The sequence below is a fragment of the Protopterus annectens genome, chromosome 5.part0 (assembly GCF_019279795.1).
Source record: "Protopterus annectens isolate FY-2018-M chromosome 5.part0, PAN1.0, whole genome shotgun sequence".
Lineage (NCBI taxonomy): Eukaryota > Metazoa > Chordata > Ceratodontiformes > Protopteridae > Protopterus > Protopterus annectens.
Genome location: NC_056735.1, coordinates 1,179,454,418 through 1,179,472,829, shown reverse-complemented (window position 1 = coordinate 1,179,472,829; position 18,412 = coordinate 1,179,454,418). Strand labels below are relative to the sequence as shown.

The 18,412-nt window shown below is 40.4% G+C and overlaps 1 protein-coding gene across 18 annotated transcripts in view; it reads left to right on the top strand.

The window, feature by feature from the left end:
* The window catches only part of KIF1A (kinesin family member 1A), a 2,189,582-nt gene that overhangs the window by 1,662,386 nt on the left and 508,784 nt on the right, over positions 1-18,412 (top strand). For all 18 annotated transcript variants that reach the window (XM_044071047.1, XM_044071036.1, XM_044071035.1 and 15 more), the window contains one exon: positions 10,326-10,461. In XM_044071047.1, coding sequence (XP_043926982.1) covers positions 10,326-10,461 — 136 coding nt within the window. The remainder of the gene's footprint in view (positions 1-10,325; positions 10,462-18,412) is intronic.

The window sequence follows — 18,412 nt, the reverse complement described above, 5'->3', positions numbered from 1 at the left end:
AAAATGTACTTGGGTACATGCTCTGGGAATGTACATATCTTACTACTTGTACATTCTTCCTATGTATGAGACATCATATACAGAGATTACTATATCAAAAAATTAATTTCCCATAAGAAGATTTTACATCAAATTTCAGGAAGTTTGTAGTAGAATTAAGAAAATATACAAACCCTGCTAACTCTTCCTCTGTACCTTTCCATAGGAGAAAAACATCATCCACAAATCTTTTAAAGAACAGTAAGTGTTCATTCCTATAAATCTTATCTACTTCAGAAAAGATGTATTTCTCCTCCCATCTAGCCAGTACCAAATTTGCATAGATGTTTGCAGCTGGTGTGCCCATTGCCACCCCTAGGTGCTGATGATATTAGTTGTCATTAAATGTAAATACATTATTGCTTAAAATGCAGTCTAACATAGCACATACAAATTCCACTTTTGATGCATCAAATATTTTATGTATAGTTAGAAATTCCCGTATGGACTCAACCCCATAGTCATTAAGTGTGACTGTAAAAAGGAATTTGATGCCCATAGTCACTAGTAGAACATATTTATATACATTGATTAAGGACCAATCATTCAGGGCTTGAAGAAAGTCATGAGTGTCTTTGATAAGACTATTACAATACTTGAGTAAAGGCGATAGCTGTCTGTCCACATATTTTGAAATGGCTACTGTAGTCCATTTTCTACCTGAGACATGACTTAGTGTAGTTAGTAAATATAACTATGAATTAGTATACGTGTTTAATAATTTTTGACATTTTATGATGTTTAATGCTGGGGCACTTAAAATCATTAATTGCCATTAAGGTTTTTTTTCATTGATTGGCTGTGTTTTTATATATAAGGAGTGCATTCACTTTTTTTAATGATACACTGAAAATGATATACTCAAAAGATTTGTTTTACTTCATTTTGTTTGTTTTTATTAAACTGTGCTTTATTGAATGGTGGACTTCTGGTTATTCTCTGGCTCTACATTTGGTTGTCGTGCCTGAAGTTCTTTAACTGTTCGGGATACCTTTTTGGATTTTTGTGACTTCAAATCAAAGGGGGACTGCAGTAGACAGCTGAATGGGTGGGGCCAATGGGAAGGGGTGTGACCAACTAGAAAGGGGCAGAGCTATGCTCAAAACCACAAAAACTACAACTTTAATTTAATACGCTGCCCTGGCTGCCAAACCATCATTATGAGAGTCCAATCAAGACAAAATGAAGTGGAGAAGAAAAAAAAAATATTTCAGTGCATTGGATACATGATGGTTTACTTAATATCTAGATGGAAACAAAAAGGTTGTAAGGCATGAAAAAATCAATTACTTTTTAAATACATTACTGGAATGCCAGTAGAAATCGAGTAAAAAAAAAACAAGCAGCACTCAACTCAAACCACTTCTCCTTGCACTGAACTTCTGTTCCTCTGAAGCTCTCAGCACCTTTTAAAATCCACTTGACACTCAACTGTATCTCTCAACTTTGCAGCACAATAAATCTGGAAAAAGCCAAAATTTATTGGGGGGGGGAGACAAAAGCCCAGAAACCAGGGATACATTTTAAACATTGCTTATATAATCTTGGAAAGTTCCTAGAATAAAATGTTGTGTTATCACCATGCATTTCACTGCTAAGTCTTGAACCCAGGACCCTGTGCACTATATTCAGAGCAACATACCACTATGTCATATTAGCTGTTTCTTGAAAGACTGGAAGACTGCAACTTAAATGAGTATGATTTAGTGAATTCATTTCTCACCATAACTCTCAACCTCTTAGCACAAAACACCTGGACAAAGCCAATAATGGGGGAATACAGCCCCCAAACCTATTGAGTGAAGTCAGTTCACCATAGCTCTCAACCTCTTCACACAAAAGACCTAAACAAAGCCAATAATGGGGGACTACAGCCCCAAAAATAGGGACAATTTTCAAATATTGCTCTTATAAACTTAGAAAATTGCTAGAATAAAAGATTTTGTGTTACCATATATTTTCTGAAGAATATGAAGTCTGAAATTCAAATGCCTGTCATTATTTAGCAAATTCACTCCTTCACTGATTACAAAAATGCAGACAACCACAAATTTTATGAGGAACAGAACAGAACAAAAATATGAGGCAACAATCTGAACAGTTTTCACGAGTGGTGGTGGGCAGGGAATTCAAGCTCTTGCTACCTGTACCCAAGGTACAGAGTTTGAGCCTGAGTAACTCTAGCCACCAGGTATATTTAACTGGGGCATTTCACACACACACACACACACACACACACACACACACACACACACACACACACACACACACACTGTATATTCCCTTGCAGCAGTGAGAGCACCAAATACACCTCCTTTCCCTTGCAGCAAGAGCACCAAATAGAAATTCCCTTCCCAGGAGCCAATCAGTTGCTATCCATCCACATATGTGACTGCAGATGTTACAGTCTGATCTCCTTCCAGTCTCTATGGTTACAAACCGCATAGACTTCTGGGCATCTATACACTGATGCATTTTCTTCGTTATCCAGACTGGTTAAACGTCAGTCTGGATAGAAACTCACTGAGCACACATGCACATTTCCATGACTCGCAGCTAATTATTTTACTATTTGTTTTCTTTCATTTTACAGCTGGGGAGGCTGCAGTCCAATAGCACAAGCCACCCCTGATAGCCATGATTATTACTATGTGCACACATGTGGAAATGCAGAAATGTCTTTGAAAATTACTGGCTTTGGTGAACAGCGACAAGTTCCTGTTTAATATGATTAATTGTGAACACATGACTCTGAAGGTCACAGGTTATGGATTTTAGTATTTATCAGGTAACTATCACTTCAGCAACCAGTACTTCATGCACCCAAATCAGTTTCTTTCTTTACATTTTTGGTATGTGCAAGTTAAGAATTACAGAATGACAGAAGTGATGATGGGGGTATTGAGTCCAGGTACAGTAAGGCAGCTTGTACCCTGTATAGGCCCTTGATGACAGCATATGTATTTTCTGCATGTGGGTTTACCCTTCTTCCTTTCGAGTATGCCTGGCTAGTATTCCAAAGTTTTTCAGTCCCTCAGGGAGCATCAGGCATCTGACATGGCTGCAGGAATGTGGGCCATAAAAGTGATGTCTGCATGCACCAGCCCTCAGAACTTTTCAGCCACCAGTCATACGCCAGGTGTTCCTGCAACTCACTGATATCAGATTAGAAATAATCAAATAAGTACCCCATTGGGGAACCTTTCAGTCCTTCTTTTTTTGCATATAGTTTGTTCATGTCATCTGGAAAGGGCAAGTGTAAGTGTGGCTGGCAGATTCTCCACAAAGACACCCACAATCAGTACCTTTTTTGTTAGGGTAATGAACACGACCACAAGAACTGCCCTATTTGTCAGGCGTTCATTCATAAGACCTTACATCACCATTTGCATGCTCTGAACCTTTACCTAAAGAACCAACGGTTAAAGCAACTTGCATTAGGGATGGAAGGCACTTCTGACGCCCAGACAGAGCCACCTAAGAAGAGGGCCAAAGACTAGGCTAAAAGCATGTGCAGGGTTTGTGGACAAACACACACAAACTAGAGTGCATCAGTGTCAGAGAAATGAAGGCAATCCTCCTTGCTCTGCAAGCCTTCCTACCTTACCTCCAGCAAGGCCCACTCAAGATTTTCATGGACAACACCACTGTCCTGTGATATCTCAACATACAGGGAGGGACCAAATCCTACCTCCGTTGCAAACTAGCTCTGCTGGTGTGGAAGCTGGCCATCTTACAGGGGATTACCCTGCAGGGAGTTTACATCTCCTCCCTTCACAACTCCCAGGCAGATTATCTCAGTAGAACCATCACAAACAACCATGAATGTATGCTTCACAGAGATGTCTTCCTGAATCTGGTCCACCAGTTTACAATTTAGTTTACAGTTTACAGTTTAGTTTAGGTATACAATCATCTTTCCAATAGTTCGGTACTATGAAACTTAGAAAGGAGGATTTTGGTTACTATGAAATTTAGAGGGGAGGATATTGGTCATGGAGGATGTGAGCAGAGGCAGGTCCAGTGTTTTGTAAATTAATCTTGGGTGGCTATTTTAAATTGTTAAGGGTTTGTAACTTGTCTGCAAGCTCTGCCTATCTTCCACTGGATCCATCCCTAGCAACCAGACTTCCTACCAAACACTTCCTCAAAGGGGTACTTCACCTAAGACCCCCCAGGAAACCGTCCCCTCCTCCCTGGGATCTTAGTTATGTACTGGAAAAACTCACCCGCACATGGAAACCTGTTTTATTGGTGGCTCTGACTTCAGCCAGGAGGGTCTCAGAACTACAAGCTCTGATGGCTAACCCAACATTCCTAGTCTTCAACCTTGACAGGGTTACTCTCAGAGCTAACTCATCCTTCATTCCCAAGGTAGTGAATGACCTATCTTTAAACCAGGCCATACACCTGCCCACCTTTTTCCCCAACCACAGGGGGAAAGTGAGAGAGTACTCCATTCCCTAGATGTCCACAGACAGCTTAGGTTTTATCTCCATAAAACCAAGTCCATTAGAAAATCTGACCAACTATTTGTCTCCTTCAACCCCAGAGCCCTGGGGAAAGCAGTGACCAAACAGACCCTTTCAGCCTGGATCTCCAAGGCCATTTCCTTCTGCTACATATCTTCTTCTTCTTTAGGCTTCTCCTATTAGGGGTAGCCACAGCGGATCATCTGTTTCCATTTCTTCCTGTCCTCTGCATCTTGCTCTGTCACACCAACCACCTGCATGTCCTCTCTCACCACATCTATAAACCTTATCTTAGGTCTTCCTCTTTTCCTGTTACCTGGCAGCTTCATCCTTAGCATCTTTTTCCCAATATACTCTACATCCCTCCTCAGCACATGTCCAAACCAACGTAATCTTGTCTCTCTGGCTTTGTCTCCAAACCTTCCAACCTGGGCTGGCCCTCTAATATACTTATTCGTAATCCTGTCCACCCTCATCACACCCAGTGCAAATCTTAACATCTTTAACTCTGCCACGTTGAGCTCTGACTCCTGCCTTTTTGTCAATGCCACTGTCTCCAACCCATATAACATAGCTGGTCTCACTACCCTCTTGTAGACCTTCCCTTTCACTCTTACTGGTACTCATCTGTCACAAATCAGTCTTGACACTCTTCTCCACCCATTCCAGCCTGCCTGTACTCTCTTTTTCACCTCTCTTCCACAATCACCGTTACTCTGAACTGTTGATCCCAAGTATTTAAACTCATCCACCTTTGCCACCTCTACTCCCTGCATCCTCACCATTCCTCTATCCTCCCTCTCATTCACACACACATATATATATATTCTTAGTCCTGCTGACCTTCATTCCTTTTCTCTCTAGAGCATATCTCCACCTCTCCAGGGTCTCCTCCACCTGTTCCCTACTCTTACTACAGATCACAATGTCATCTGCAAACATCGTAGTCCACGGGGACTCCTGTCTGATCTCGTCAGTCAACCTGTCCATCACCATTGCAAATAAGAAAGGGCTCAGAGGTGATCCTTGATGTAATCCAACCTTCACCTTAAATGCATCCATCACTCCCACTGCAGACCTCACTGCTGTCACACTACCCTCGTACATATCCTGTACCACTCTTACATACTTCTCTGACACTCCCGACTTCCTCATACAATACCACAACTCCTCTCTAGGCAGCCTGTCATATGCTTTCTCTAAGTTCACAAAGACACAATGCAACTCCTTCTGATCTTCTCTGTACTTCTCCATCGAAAACCTTGCAGGGCAATATTAAAGCCCAATTCACCAGAGCTTTGATCTCTTCAGGAGCCTTCTTTAAGAGGCTAGACACCAACATGATCCTTGAAGGAGCTACTTGGTCTTCAGTGCACACTTTCACCAAACATTACAAGCTGGACCACAGCTCTAGGGCCAGGGTGGGGTTTGCCAGGGATGTTCTTCATGGATTCCTGGAAACTTTAACCAGGCCACCACCCCATTCACAGTGAGCTTTGGCACTCACCCACATGTAGAATACTGCAACACTGGAATAGAAGGACATAGAAAAGTTGTGTAAAATCTTACCGTAACCATAGATGTCCTTCTCTTCCATGTTGCAGTATTCCTTCCCACCCTCCTTCCCCTCCTGTGAGGTTGCACTTGCTCTTCTGGGTGGCACTGGATGGGTTATGCCCTTCTTGGGCTGGCTCTGACTGGGGCCTTCTGTTCTGAGGACTTTTGTGTGCAGACATCACTTTTATGGCCCACGTTCCTGCAGCTACGTCAGATGCCCGACACAAACTGAGGGACTGAAAAACTTTGGAATACTGGCCAGACGTATGCAAAAGGAAGAAGGGTAAACCCACATGAAGAATACTGCAACATGGAAGAGAAGGACATCTTCTTTTTATTCTTTCGGCTGCTCCCATTAGGGGTCGCCACAGCAGATCAACTGTTTCCATTTCTTCCTGTCCTCTGCATCTTGCTCTGTCACACAACCCACCTGCATGTCCTCTCTCATCACATCTATAAACCTTGTCTTAGGCCTTCCTCTTTTCCTGTTACCTGGCAGCTTCATCCTTAGCATCTTTTACCCAATATATTCTGCATCCCTCCTCAGCACATGTCTAAACCAATGTAATCTTGCCTCTCTGGCTTTGTCTCCAAACCTTCCAACCTGGGCTAACCCTCTAATATACGTATTCCTAATCCTAGCCATCCTCGTCACACCTAGTGCAAATCTTAACATCTTCAGCTCTACCACGTCAAGCTCTGACTCCTGCCTTTTTGTCAGTGCCACTGTCTCCAACCCATATAACATAGCTGGTCTCACTACCTTCTTGTAGACCTTCCCTTTCACTCTTGCTGGTACTCGTCTGTCACAAATCACTCCTGACACTCTTCTCCACCCACTCCATCCTGCCTGTACTCTCTTCTTCACCTCTCTTCCACATTCACCATTACTATGAACTGTTGATCCTAAGTATTTAAACTCATCTACCTTTGCCACCTCTACCCTCTGCATCCTCACCATTCCTCTTTCCTCCCTCTCATTCACACACATATATTCTGTCTTAGTCTCTCTACAGCATATTTCCACCTCTCCAGGGTCTCCTCCACCTGTTCCCTACTCTCACTACAGATCACAATGTCATCTGCAAACAACATAGTCCACAGGGACTCCTGTCTGATCTTGTCTGACAGCCTGTCCATAACCATTGCAAATAAGAAAGGGCTCAGAGCTGATCCTTGATGTAATCCCACCTCCACCTTAAAAGCATCCATCACTCCCACCGCAGACCTCACCGCTGTCACACTACCCTCGTACATATCCTGTACCACTCTTACATACTTCTCTGACACTCCCGACTTCCTCATACAATACCACAACTCCTCTCTAGGCACCCTGTCATATTCTTTCTCTAAATCCACAAAGACACAATGCAACTCCTTCTGACCTTCTCTGTACTTCTCCATCAACACTCTCAGAGCAAACATTGCATCTGTAGTGCTCTTTCCTGGCATGAAACCATACTGCTGATCACTAATCATCATGACCCTTCTTAACCTTGCTTCCCCTACTCTTTCCCATAACTTCATGCTGTGACTGATCAGTTTAATCCCTCTGTAGTTACTACAGCTCTGCACATCACCCTTATTCTTAAAAATAAGTTCCAAAACACTTTTCCATTCCTCAGGCATCCTCTCACTTTCCAAGATTTCATTAAACAATCTAGTTAAAAACTCCACTGCCATTTCACCTAAACACCTCCATGCTTCCACAAGTATGTTATCTGGACCAACAGCCTTTCCATTCTTCATCCTCTTCATAGCTATCCTTACTTCCTCCTTGCTAATCCACTGCACTTCATGATTCACTATCCGCACATCATCCAACCTTCTCTCCCTCTCATTCTCTTCATTCATCAGCCCCTCAAAGTACTCTTTCCATCTGCACAACACACTCTCCTCGCTTGTGAGTACGTTTCCCTTATTATCCTTTATCACCCTTACCTGCTGCACATCTTTACTAGCTCGGTCCCTCTGTCTAGCCAATCAGTGCAGGTCCTTTTCTCCCACCTTAGTGTCCAACCTTTTATACAACTCTTCATACGCCTTACCTTAGCCTTCACCACCTCTCTCTTTGCCATGCACCTCATTTCCTTATACTCGTGTCTACTTTCTTCATCTCTCTGACAGTCCCACTTCTTCTTTGCCAACCTCTTTCTCTGTATACTCTCCTGTACTTCTTCATTCCACCACCAGGTCTCCTTGTCCTCCTTCCTCTTTCCAGATGTCACACCAAGCACCTTTCTAGCCATCTCTCATACTAGCTCTGCTGTAGTTACCCAGCTATTCTGTAACTCTTCACTGCCACTCAGTGCCTGTCTTAACTCTTCCCTGAACATCACCTCACAATTACCCTTTTTCAATTTCCACCATTTTATCCTTGGTGCTGCCTTCACACTCATCCTCCTCTTCTTGATCACCAATGTCATCCTACAAACCACCATCCTATGCTGCCTAACCACTTTCCGCTGCCACCACTTTACAGTCTCCAATCTCCTTCAGACTGGCCCTTCTACGTAAGATATAATCCATCTGTGTGCATCTTCCTCCACTCTTGTATGTCACCCTATGCTCCTCCCTCTTGTTAAAATACGTATTCATCACAGCCATATCCATCCTTTTCGCAAAATCCACTACATTCTGACCTTCTGCATTCCTTTGCTTAACACCATACCTACCCATCACTTCCTCATCCCCAATGTTCTGTTCACCAACATGCCCATTGAAATGTGCTCCAATCACCAGTCTCTCACCCTTGGGTACAGTCATCACCACTTCATCCAACTCACTCCAAAATTGTTCTTTCTCATCCATCGCACACCCAACTTGTGGAGCATATGCACTAACAACATTCATCATTACACCATCAATTTCCAGCTTCATAAACATCACTCTATCAGACACTCTTTTCACCTCCAAAACACTCTTAGCATACTGTTCCTTCAGGATAATGCCTACGCCATTTCTCCTCCCATCCACGCCATGATAAAACAATTTGAACCCACCTCCGATACACCTAGCCTTGCTCCCCTTTCATCTGGTCTCGTGCACACACAATATACCAACCTTCCTTCGGTCCATCATTTCAGCTAGCTCTCTCCCTGTACCAGTCATACTGCCAACATTCAAAGTTCCAACCCTCACTATCACAGTCCTAGCCTTTACCTGTCTTTGGGCATGCCTTCCGCCTCTTCTCCTCCTTTGGCCAACAGTAGCCCAATTTCCATAAGCACCCTGTTGGCCAACAGTACTGGTGGTGGTCGTTGTTAACCCGGGCCTCAACTGATCCAGTATGTATATGTGTACTGTTGTCTGCATGTATGATTTGGCAAAATTCTACGCCGGATGCCCTTCCTGACGCAACCCTCCCCACTTATCCGGGCTTGGGACTGGCACAAAGAAATGCACTGGCTAGTGCATCCCCAGTGGCTGGGTTAAGAGAAGGACATCTATGGTATGGTAAAATTTTATACAACTTTTCTTTCTTTTATTTGTGGAGCTTTTCTCCCCAAGCCTTCACTGAAAATAGATAAAATTATCCAGCTGGACTTTCCTGGTAAAAATTTCTGTAAATAAATAAATAAAATTCATCAACAGTGTGGTTGCCTAGATATGCAGTCCTATTAAGATAGTAGAATGAGTTCAGAATATTTACTAAGCTCACCAAATGAGTGCCAAGATTAAATAAGCACAGACTTAGACACAAAGCTGTAACCACTGTATCTTGGAAGAGTTAAGTGACATGTAATATCTGAATGTAAGACCCAGAGTAATGCACAAATAATGGAATGCTTAAGGATACATTGTTTGTGTCATCATCTTTTAAAAATCATAATACTCTAAAAATCTCTGTCCCTGTGGGGCAGAAACAAAGCCACATGAATGACTTTAAAAGAAGCTGTAAACAGCTTATCTTGTACACACGAAGGATGTATAACAGTATGGAGATGTTTAAAAGACTTCAGAGCAAATAGCTGTGAGGATGCTTAAGACAAAATAGATGCTTTTGGTTATTAAGAAAGGTAACCCACTACTCATATTCATATATGCAGAATACACAAACTGTTAGATTACTTTTTTGAAAATCATAATAGTAGAGAGAAGCATTTTTATGTGCAAAGCACATTGTTGTAAGTGTTCTAAGTTTTGTTACAGTGTGTAGCATTCAGATCAGAATGAAGACTGTACAATAAGAGACTGAAAATGTTTCATTGCAAAATAGGATTAATGCTTTCTCCCATTTGTTCCACTCCACTCTAGTTTCAGGCAGAATCCTGCTCAGTTGGAATGACTCGATCAGGAACGTCACAGGAAGAGTTGCGGATTGTTGAAGGCCAAGGTCAGAGTGGAGATTCCGGACTATCAGCTGATGAAGTTAATAATAATACCTGTGCAGGTAAAGAAAATGCCCGATTTTTATTTGCTTGGTTGTTAACCAGGGTAAGTGAACTGATCCTTCACTGACTGTTTTCTGAGACATTTCAGTCCAACAAAGACAAGAATAAGTACAGTGTCTCTGGACAGCTTAGAACAGTTGATGAGACAGCATATGACACTGCAGTATCATGAGAAACCTCACACTTACAGGAGGAGAACAGGTCTAGATAGAGAGATGATAAAATCAGCAAGCAGAGTAGTATTGCTGCAATTGAATTGATTATTGGGTCTGTGTGTGTGATAGCCTTCACAAGGTAGACCCTATTTTACAAAATCTCACCAAGATGACACTGATATACAAATTATATTTTATATAGTATGTATCATGGACAGAAGTAGTTTAAAAAAATAAAAAAGACAGCTGGGTGCAGAAGTCCCAAAATACAAAAAGCCCAATCCTGGTAGGCGCACTGGTGCCAGGACTGGAAAAAATGACAGTGTAGAATCCTTAAGACATGGAAACATTCCTAAAATGGGGTTAGGCCAGGCTCAGGGGGAGGATGGTCCCCCTGTTGTAGAAGGAAGGAGTAGCCCACAAAAACTGGCAGGCCAAAACTGAGCCATAAAGATGATAGAATGGACTATTGAGGATAAGAAAGAAATGACATATTGTTACTATTACGCAAGAATCCCAGAATTTCCAGACAAAAGCTATACAAAAAGATTGAGTGAAATTAGAGGAAAGAAAAATACTTGCACAAGAAAAACTATCAAAAGCTTCAAATACAAATTTCTGTTCATTAATACAAGATTCATAAAAAACATTATACAGTCCAAGAAACCTTGGGCCATTTGCAAAAGAAGTGACTGAGAAAGTGCAAAAAATTTAAGAACAAAATCTAGAGATTTTTGAAAGATATAACAAAGAAATATGGACATGAGAAAGAAAGAGAGGTCTGATATGATGCAGTATTTATGCAAAGGAGATAGCCAAATTAATCAATACATAAAAAAAGCAGCTCCAGAGATGTTGTTGTTGTTGTGTCTTTCGGCTTTTCCCGGTTAGGGGTCGCCACAGCGGAACTCCGGTCCGCTAATGATTGGCAGCAGATTTTTACGTGCCGAGTTGCCAGCCCTGACACACAACCTTCAACGAAGGTACGCCCATTCATGCATGTCTCCACACAGAAGATGCTCTAGCTGAGAATCGAACAGGACAACGTCTTACTGTGAGGCGACAATGCTACCACAGTACCACCAGCGCTGTTTACAAGAGCAATACAGGCAAAAGCACCCATATATTTAAAATTTCACAATACTAAAAATAAAATCACAAAGGGGAATTTAGAACAGAAGATTTAAGTTAAAAAAATTATAGCTGAAGTAATGAAATACTTGTGAAGTGAAGGGTTTCGTGTAGAAAGTCTAACATAGGGTGTATCACAGCATGATGGAACAATGAGTCCCCAAAGTAATGACAAACAGGAGGAGCGGGAGACATCTGAAGAAGAAATATGGACATTGTAAAGCAAAAGAGATTTAATATGGTGCAATATTTATGCAAAGGAGAAAATAAAACTAATCAATACAAAAAAGTAGCACCGATGCTATTTGAAGAAAAATACAGGCAAAGCCATCCAGATATGGAAAATTTTGCGGTAAAAAATTAAGAAAACAAAGGGGGAAAGTAGGAAAAAGGATCAGTAATGGAGAAGCAAAAGAAAAAAAAAACTGAAGTCATGGATTACCTGCAAAGTGAATGCATAGAAAATATTGCTTTCATAACATCACAGCATGATAGAACATTGAGTCCCCACATTAAGGAGAAACCAGTGGAGTGGGCAGCATCTGATCAGTTGCCAAATGAAGATACTTTGGAGCCTTCAGTAGGAAGCCAGTACAAAAGTTCAGTTAATGTTGCACAGCAAGGGAAGGAACAGGAAACTGTGGCAACTCTGATACAGTCACTGATGTGGAGTGATAGTCCAGTGAGTTCACATATGAAAGATCAATGGGTAATGCAGCATGCAGCTGAAGAGAATATGTCACAGGAAGATGTTCTGGAACTTTTTGTAGAATGTCCGCAGGAACTTGAGAACAAAGAATGTGCCCTTAGTTTAGAAGAAATTATCTAAGGGAAGAATTGCTTGATTTCATAGAGATGGATAGACATATTAAGATCAATGAAAGAAATAGATTACAGAAAGTCAATAAGACCTAAAATGTTAGAAGTTTGATAAAACAAATGAACACATGTTCATAGAAATTCAGGAGATATAACAGAAGTAAATAGGATATATTACTGTGCAGCTAAATTAATAACAGATACATTCTTACGACAAAAACACAGAGCAGTAAGGAAAAGGAAGGGGAGAAATCAAATATCATAATGGAAGTATCAAACAGAGAAAACTAGAAAGCAATTAAGACAAGAAGTGTCACTGCTAGAAGAGCACAGAAGAGGGAACAGATCAACAAATATACTCAGAAAGATAGACATGATAACAGCAAAGCACAGTATTAGAACAAACCAGGATCTATTGTACACTATTGTAAACAATAAACTAAAGATGTCGGCACAGGCAAAGAAGATATGCAGATAAATATAAAGGAAAAACACAAAATAAGCAATTTATTGGTGACCCAAACAGTTTTATAGATAACTGGGAAACAACGCAAAAGGAATAGAAATACCACCAAAAAAAGAAGACATAGACACAATTTTGAAGAAATATCTATGAAGATCCTGTGTAACATAACAAAGATGCTGAATGAATAGAAAAGTAAAAAAAAAAGAATATGTTCAAATGTACAGGATATGAAATGGCACAAAGTAACGGCCAGAAAAATTGAAACAAAATTAAGAAAAGCTCCTAGATGGAAAACCCCAGGCCCAAATGCACTACCTAACTTATGGCTAAAAGTATTAACATCTTTATATGAAAATTTAGCCATTAATAAGAATTATTTATATGCACATCCCGAACAAATGCCAAACTGGTTAACAACAGGAAAAATGATGTTCCTCCTTAAGAGTGAACCTGCAAGGTGTCCTAAAAACTATAGACCAATAACTTGTCTTCTGAGGATGTGTAAAAATCCACAGGAACTGATGCCAACAGAGTTTATAATCATTTAAAGAAAACTCAATCATGGCAAGAGAACAAAATGGTAACAAAAAGTCATATGGAACAAAGAATCATTTGTTGTTAATAAAGTCATAATGGAGAATTGTAAAAAGGGGAAGTATGGCATGGAAAGCATTTGACAGCATCCCACATTCATGTATAAGAGTTCTGATGAATGTATAAGATACACCCTACATTGATCGATTACATTACAGTGGCTATGAAACCATCGCAAACCACTTTGCAGGAAAGCCATAGTAAAGGAGAAATTATAATCCTAGGGATAAAAATTCAGAGGGGGATATTCCAGGGTGACTCTTTGTCACTGCTGCCCCATCAGCTTGTCCTTAACTCATTACACTGTCTACTTAACAAATTAGGTCATGGTTACACTTTGGCTCCAAGAAAACAACAAAGTGCAAGACTTCTCATCTTCTTTTTATGCATGATTTAAAAGTGTATAATCCATCAGATGAGGAACTGAAAGCACACCTGCAAATGTTCAAAATTTTCCTCAGATGATATAAGAATGTAATTTGGTTTTAATAAATGTGCAAAAGCAACATTTAAAGTAGAAAAGCTGCAGCACCATGAAAATATCAGTCTAGGACAGGAATGTGATATAAAAGAACTCAAGCAGGAGAGACAGTGTATAAATATTTGGCAATCAATGAAGGATCAACAATAAAACATGAAGAAATGTGAATAAAACTTAGTAAGGAATATTTTAGAAGACTAAAATTAATACTGAAAATAGCCTTGATATCTAGGAACAAACTCCAAGCTATAAACCAATTTTCTCTTCCTATTCTAACTTAACAGTTTTGGTGTGATTGATTGGCCCCAAAAGCTACTGGATCAGTTGCACAGGAAAACAAAAATGATTCAAGCTTATCAAATGATTTATAAAAATCAGTGTATACCAGGATTATATATTTCCTATTTTTAAGGAGGTATAGGCCTCCTCAAAATTGATTATACATATAGATCTGAAATCAGAGGACTGCATACATATCTCACCAGATCCAAACATAGTGAAAATTTTAAAACATGAGTTGAACAAGTGTAAGATGACTTTCCCTGCTTTGTTTAGATGAAACATACTGGAGTCAAGCGGGAATGGAAAGCAAAGCCAGAAGTAGCCAAAAATCACGCAGCAACTAAATGTGCCAAAAACAAAATAAAGAATATTAAGGACAAGGATCAGGTGAAAAGACAAAAAATGTGGAAAAGGCATAAATATAGTTGCAAGAACAGAAAACTCCTAGAACAACCTCATGTCAATCAGGAATGGTTAAGGAGAAGTGAAGTGAATCCCAAAGATGAAAGGTTAATACTGGCAGCCCAGGATAGTGGACTACATACACATTGGTTTACAAAGTCCATTGAACATGTGGGAGAAACAGACAAATGCAGGTTCTGTAAAACAGAACTGGAAACAGTCGCACATTCTTTTGCTGGGTGTGATACACTCATGACAGAGGGCCTGTATACTGAAAGTCATAATAATGTGACAAGACTGATGCATTGGGGATTGTGCAAACATTACAGTATTGAAGTAACTGAGAAGTATTAGAAACATGAGCCACAAAGCATTATAGAGAATGCTGAAGTTTATATCACATGGGCATTAGCAACAATTCAAAAAATAGTTGTGAGAAAACCAGCTGTAGTAGTCTATAAAAGAAGAAAAAAGTAGCATTGATCACTGAAATTGTTACATCTAGTTATTACAGTGTCTTATGTACAGAGAAACACAAAGTCATAAAATACCAGGATTTGCAGGCAGAAACAAGGGTAATGTAGAAAAAGGATACCCAGACAGTTCCAATAGTAGTAAGAGCAATGGTTCTCTTTAAAAAGAATTTACAGTCATATTTAGATATGCTGCTAATACATATAACTGTATGAATTGCAGAAGAAGTCAAATCTGGGCACATTGAGGGTGTTGTGAAAAGCACTTTTGGCTAATATCAAAGACTGAAACAATACCAGTTTCACGTATTTTAATCATACTTTGACTTAGGAATGGGATCCATTCCTGTCATGGTATTAGAAACCTAAAAGACTTGGAGAAATTAAACCTGAGGAGAACATACAGAATCTACAAAGACAGTGGCCAGTAATCATGACTGAATGCCACACCCTGGAGGTTTGAAGCATTAATCTTAACTGCTGACTCTCCACACCACCCACTGACATCACTTAGGATATTGTGTTAGTTTGACATGCAGTACATATGTTATTTTTGCTCTGCATTACTGCCTTCAGTTTAATATTCTACATGGTGGACGTCATTATTTTTTTTTAATTTGCTGCAAGTCTTAGCATGCTTGAATCCTTACACTGTACTCTGTGTATGTATTATTATGCATTACTTTGCTGTGCAGACTAATTTAATACCTTTGTGATATTACAAAGCTGACTGGCCATACCCTGAACTAATGATGTGGTCACTTTTGTTATGTTAGCTCAGTCCTTGCTGAACTGTGGTCAATCTTATTCTGTTAGCTAAATCTGTAAAAAAGGTCGTTGATGGTGTGGAAGTATACCCCCCTCCCCGCAGGAACATTCTTGACCCATGCTCAGACTTGGAAATAAATATGATTTATAAGGCTCCTTGAGAGTTTGCTTCCCCACTAGATAATATTGCTGCAGTGTGACTCAGAGCTGTGAGTAAGCACATTTGTACAGTGATCCAGGTAGTGTAGTGAAATGCATTCCAAATTCCCTTTGAATTATTCATACACCTGTTTAACTTACAGTTTACAATATATTACACACACACACATATATATATATATATATTTTTTTTTTTTTTTTTTTTTCACTGAAAACAGAATTTGAAACCCAGTCTGGACAATGATTAAGTATTTTTGGGGGGGTTAGCTTTTTATGTAGTCTGAAGTAGTCTCACAGCTCTGTTGCTGATAATGTTAAATGTATGGCCTTTTAAATAAAACATACCATCATGTGGCTGAAAGGGTGCATTATGGATCATTTCATTTAACTAGTAAAAAAACAATAACATTTTAAAATGCAGTACTTCCCACTGCTCGTATGTTCTTCCCCATATTCACTGAATGAGCTCTGCTATATCCTTTGGAGGTCATTACACCTTTGCCTGCACATGCTTCATTTCTTATAAGCATAGCACTTGTAAAGAAAGCCAGAGATGTCCTACTGTGCACTTCTCCTGGGGCCTTCCAGAATATCACCTGGTGGACACAAGTCAGATACCATTTAGGGTGCACATTGGATCAGAATTCGACTTAGCTGTCTCTTGTTGTCCTTGTTCTATTTGGTTCCTGCCATCTTTGTCATCTTTTCCTTTTTGGCTGTGCTGTGCTTCCAATCATGTGTGTTTATAATGACATATTTTCCTGTGAACAAGCAGAGGCTGCACACTGCAGCAGTCACTGCAGCTATGAACAGCTGAAGCCTCGTGCTGTGCTCACCAACATAGTGTTGTTTGTTTTACACAGCAGTCACTGCAGCTATGAACAGCTGAAGCCTCGTGCTGTGCTCACCAACATAGTGTTGTTTGTTTTACACAGCAGTCACTGCAGCTATGAACAGCTGAAGCCTCGTGCTGTGCTCACCAACATAGTGTTGTTTGTTTTACACAGCAGTCACTGCAGCTATGAACAGCTGAAGCCTCGTGCTGTGCTCACCAACATAGTGTTGTTTGTTTTACACAGCAGTCACTGCAGCTATGAACAGCTGAAGCCTCGTGCTGTGCTCACCAACATAGTGTTGTTTGTTTTACACAGCAGTCACTGCAGCTATGAACAGCTGAAGCCTCGTGCTGTGCTCACCAACATAGTGTTGTTTGTTTTACACAGCAGTCACTGCAGCTATGAACAGCTGAAGCCTCGTGCTGTGCTCACCAACATAGTGTTGTTTGTTTTACACAGCAGTCACTGCAGCTATGAACAGCTGAAGCCTCGTGCTGTGCTCACCAACATAGTGTTGTTTGTTTTACACAGCAGTCACTGCAGCTATGAACAGCTGAAGCCTCGTGCTGTGCTCACCAACATAGTGTTGTTTGTTTTACACAGCAGTCACTGCAGCTATGAACAGCTGAAGCCTCGTGCTGTGCTCACCAACATAGTGTTGTTTGTTTTACACAGCAGTCACACTGCAGCTATGAACAGCTGAAGCCCTCGTGCTGTGCTCACAAATATAGTGTTGGCAGTCACTGCAGCTATGAACAGCTGAAGCCTCGTGCTGTGCTCACCAACATAGTGTTGTTTGTTTTACACAGCAGTCACTGCAGCTATGAACAGCTGAAGCCTCGTGCTGTGCTCACCAACATAGTGTTGTTTGTTTTACAGCACTAACCCAGTGTGGTAATATACAGTGTTATGATAAGTGTTTCCTGCAGTCAAGGTTATGGTTTGATTTTTTTCCCCTCTTTTTGCCTCCTGTGCAACTCTAAACAAGTCATTTGATCAAACAGTGTTCATGGATTGCCCCTAAAAAGGAACCCTTGTGTCCAGAGAGATTAGCTAGTTAACAAATGCATAAATAGATATAAATTGTGCCATGTTTGATTCAAGGCCTTCCAAAAAAACCAAGTTATTTCTGTGGTGAAGCTCTATAAATTCTGAAGAACCTTTCAAGTTTTCTTCTAAAACCCTAAAGAAAAAAAATACTGTACTCCCCTGTGGGAGTAGAACTTCATAAAGATTGCAGTGTTGTCCACGAGTGCTTGTTGAGATAAAAGCAGGAACTATGAATGTGATAGAGACGTGTCAGATGTAACATGTTATTGTGGCCCATCTCAATGAGTTAGTTATAGAGCACGGTAAAAGGAGGAGCATCAACATGCTGACAGTA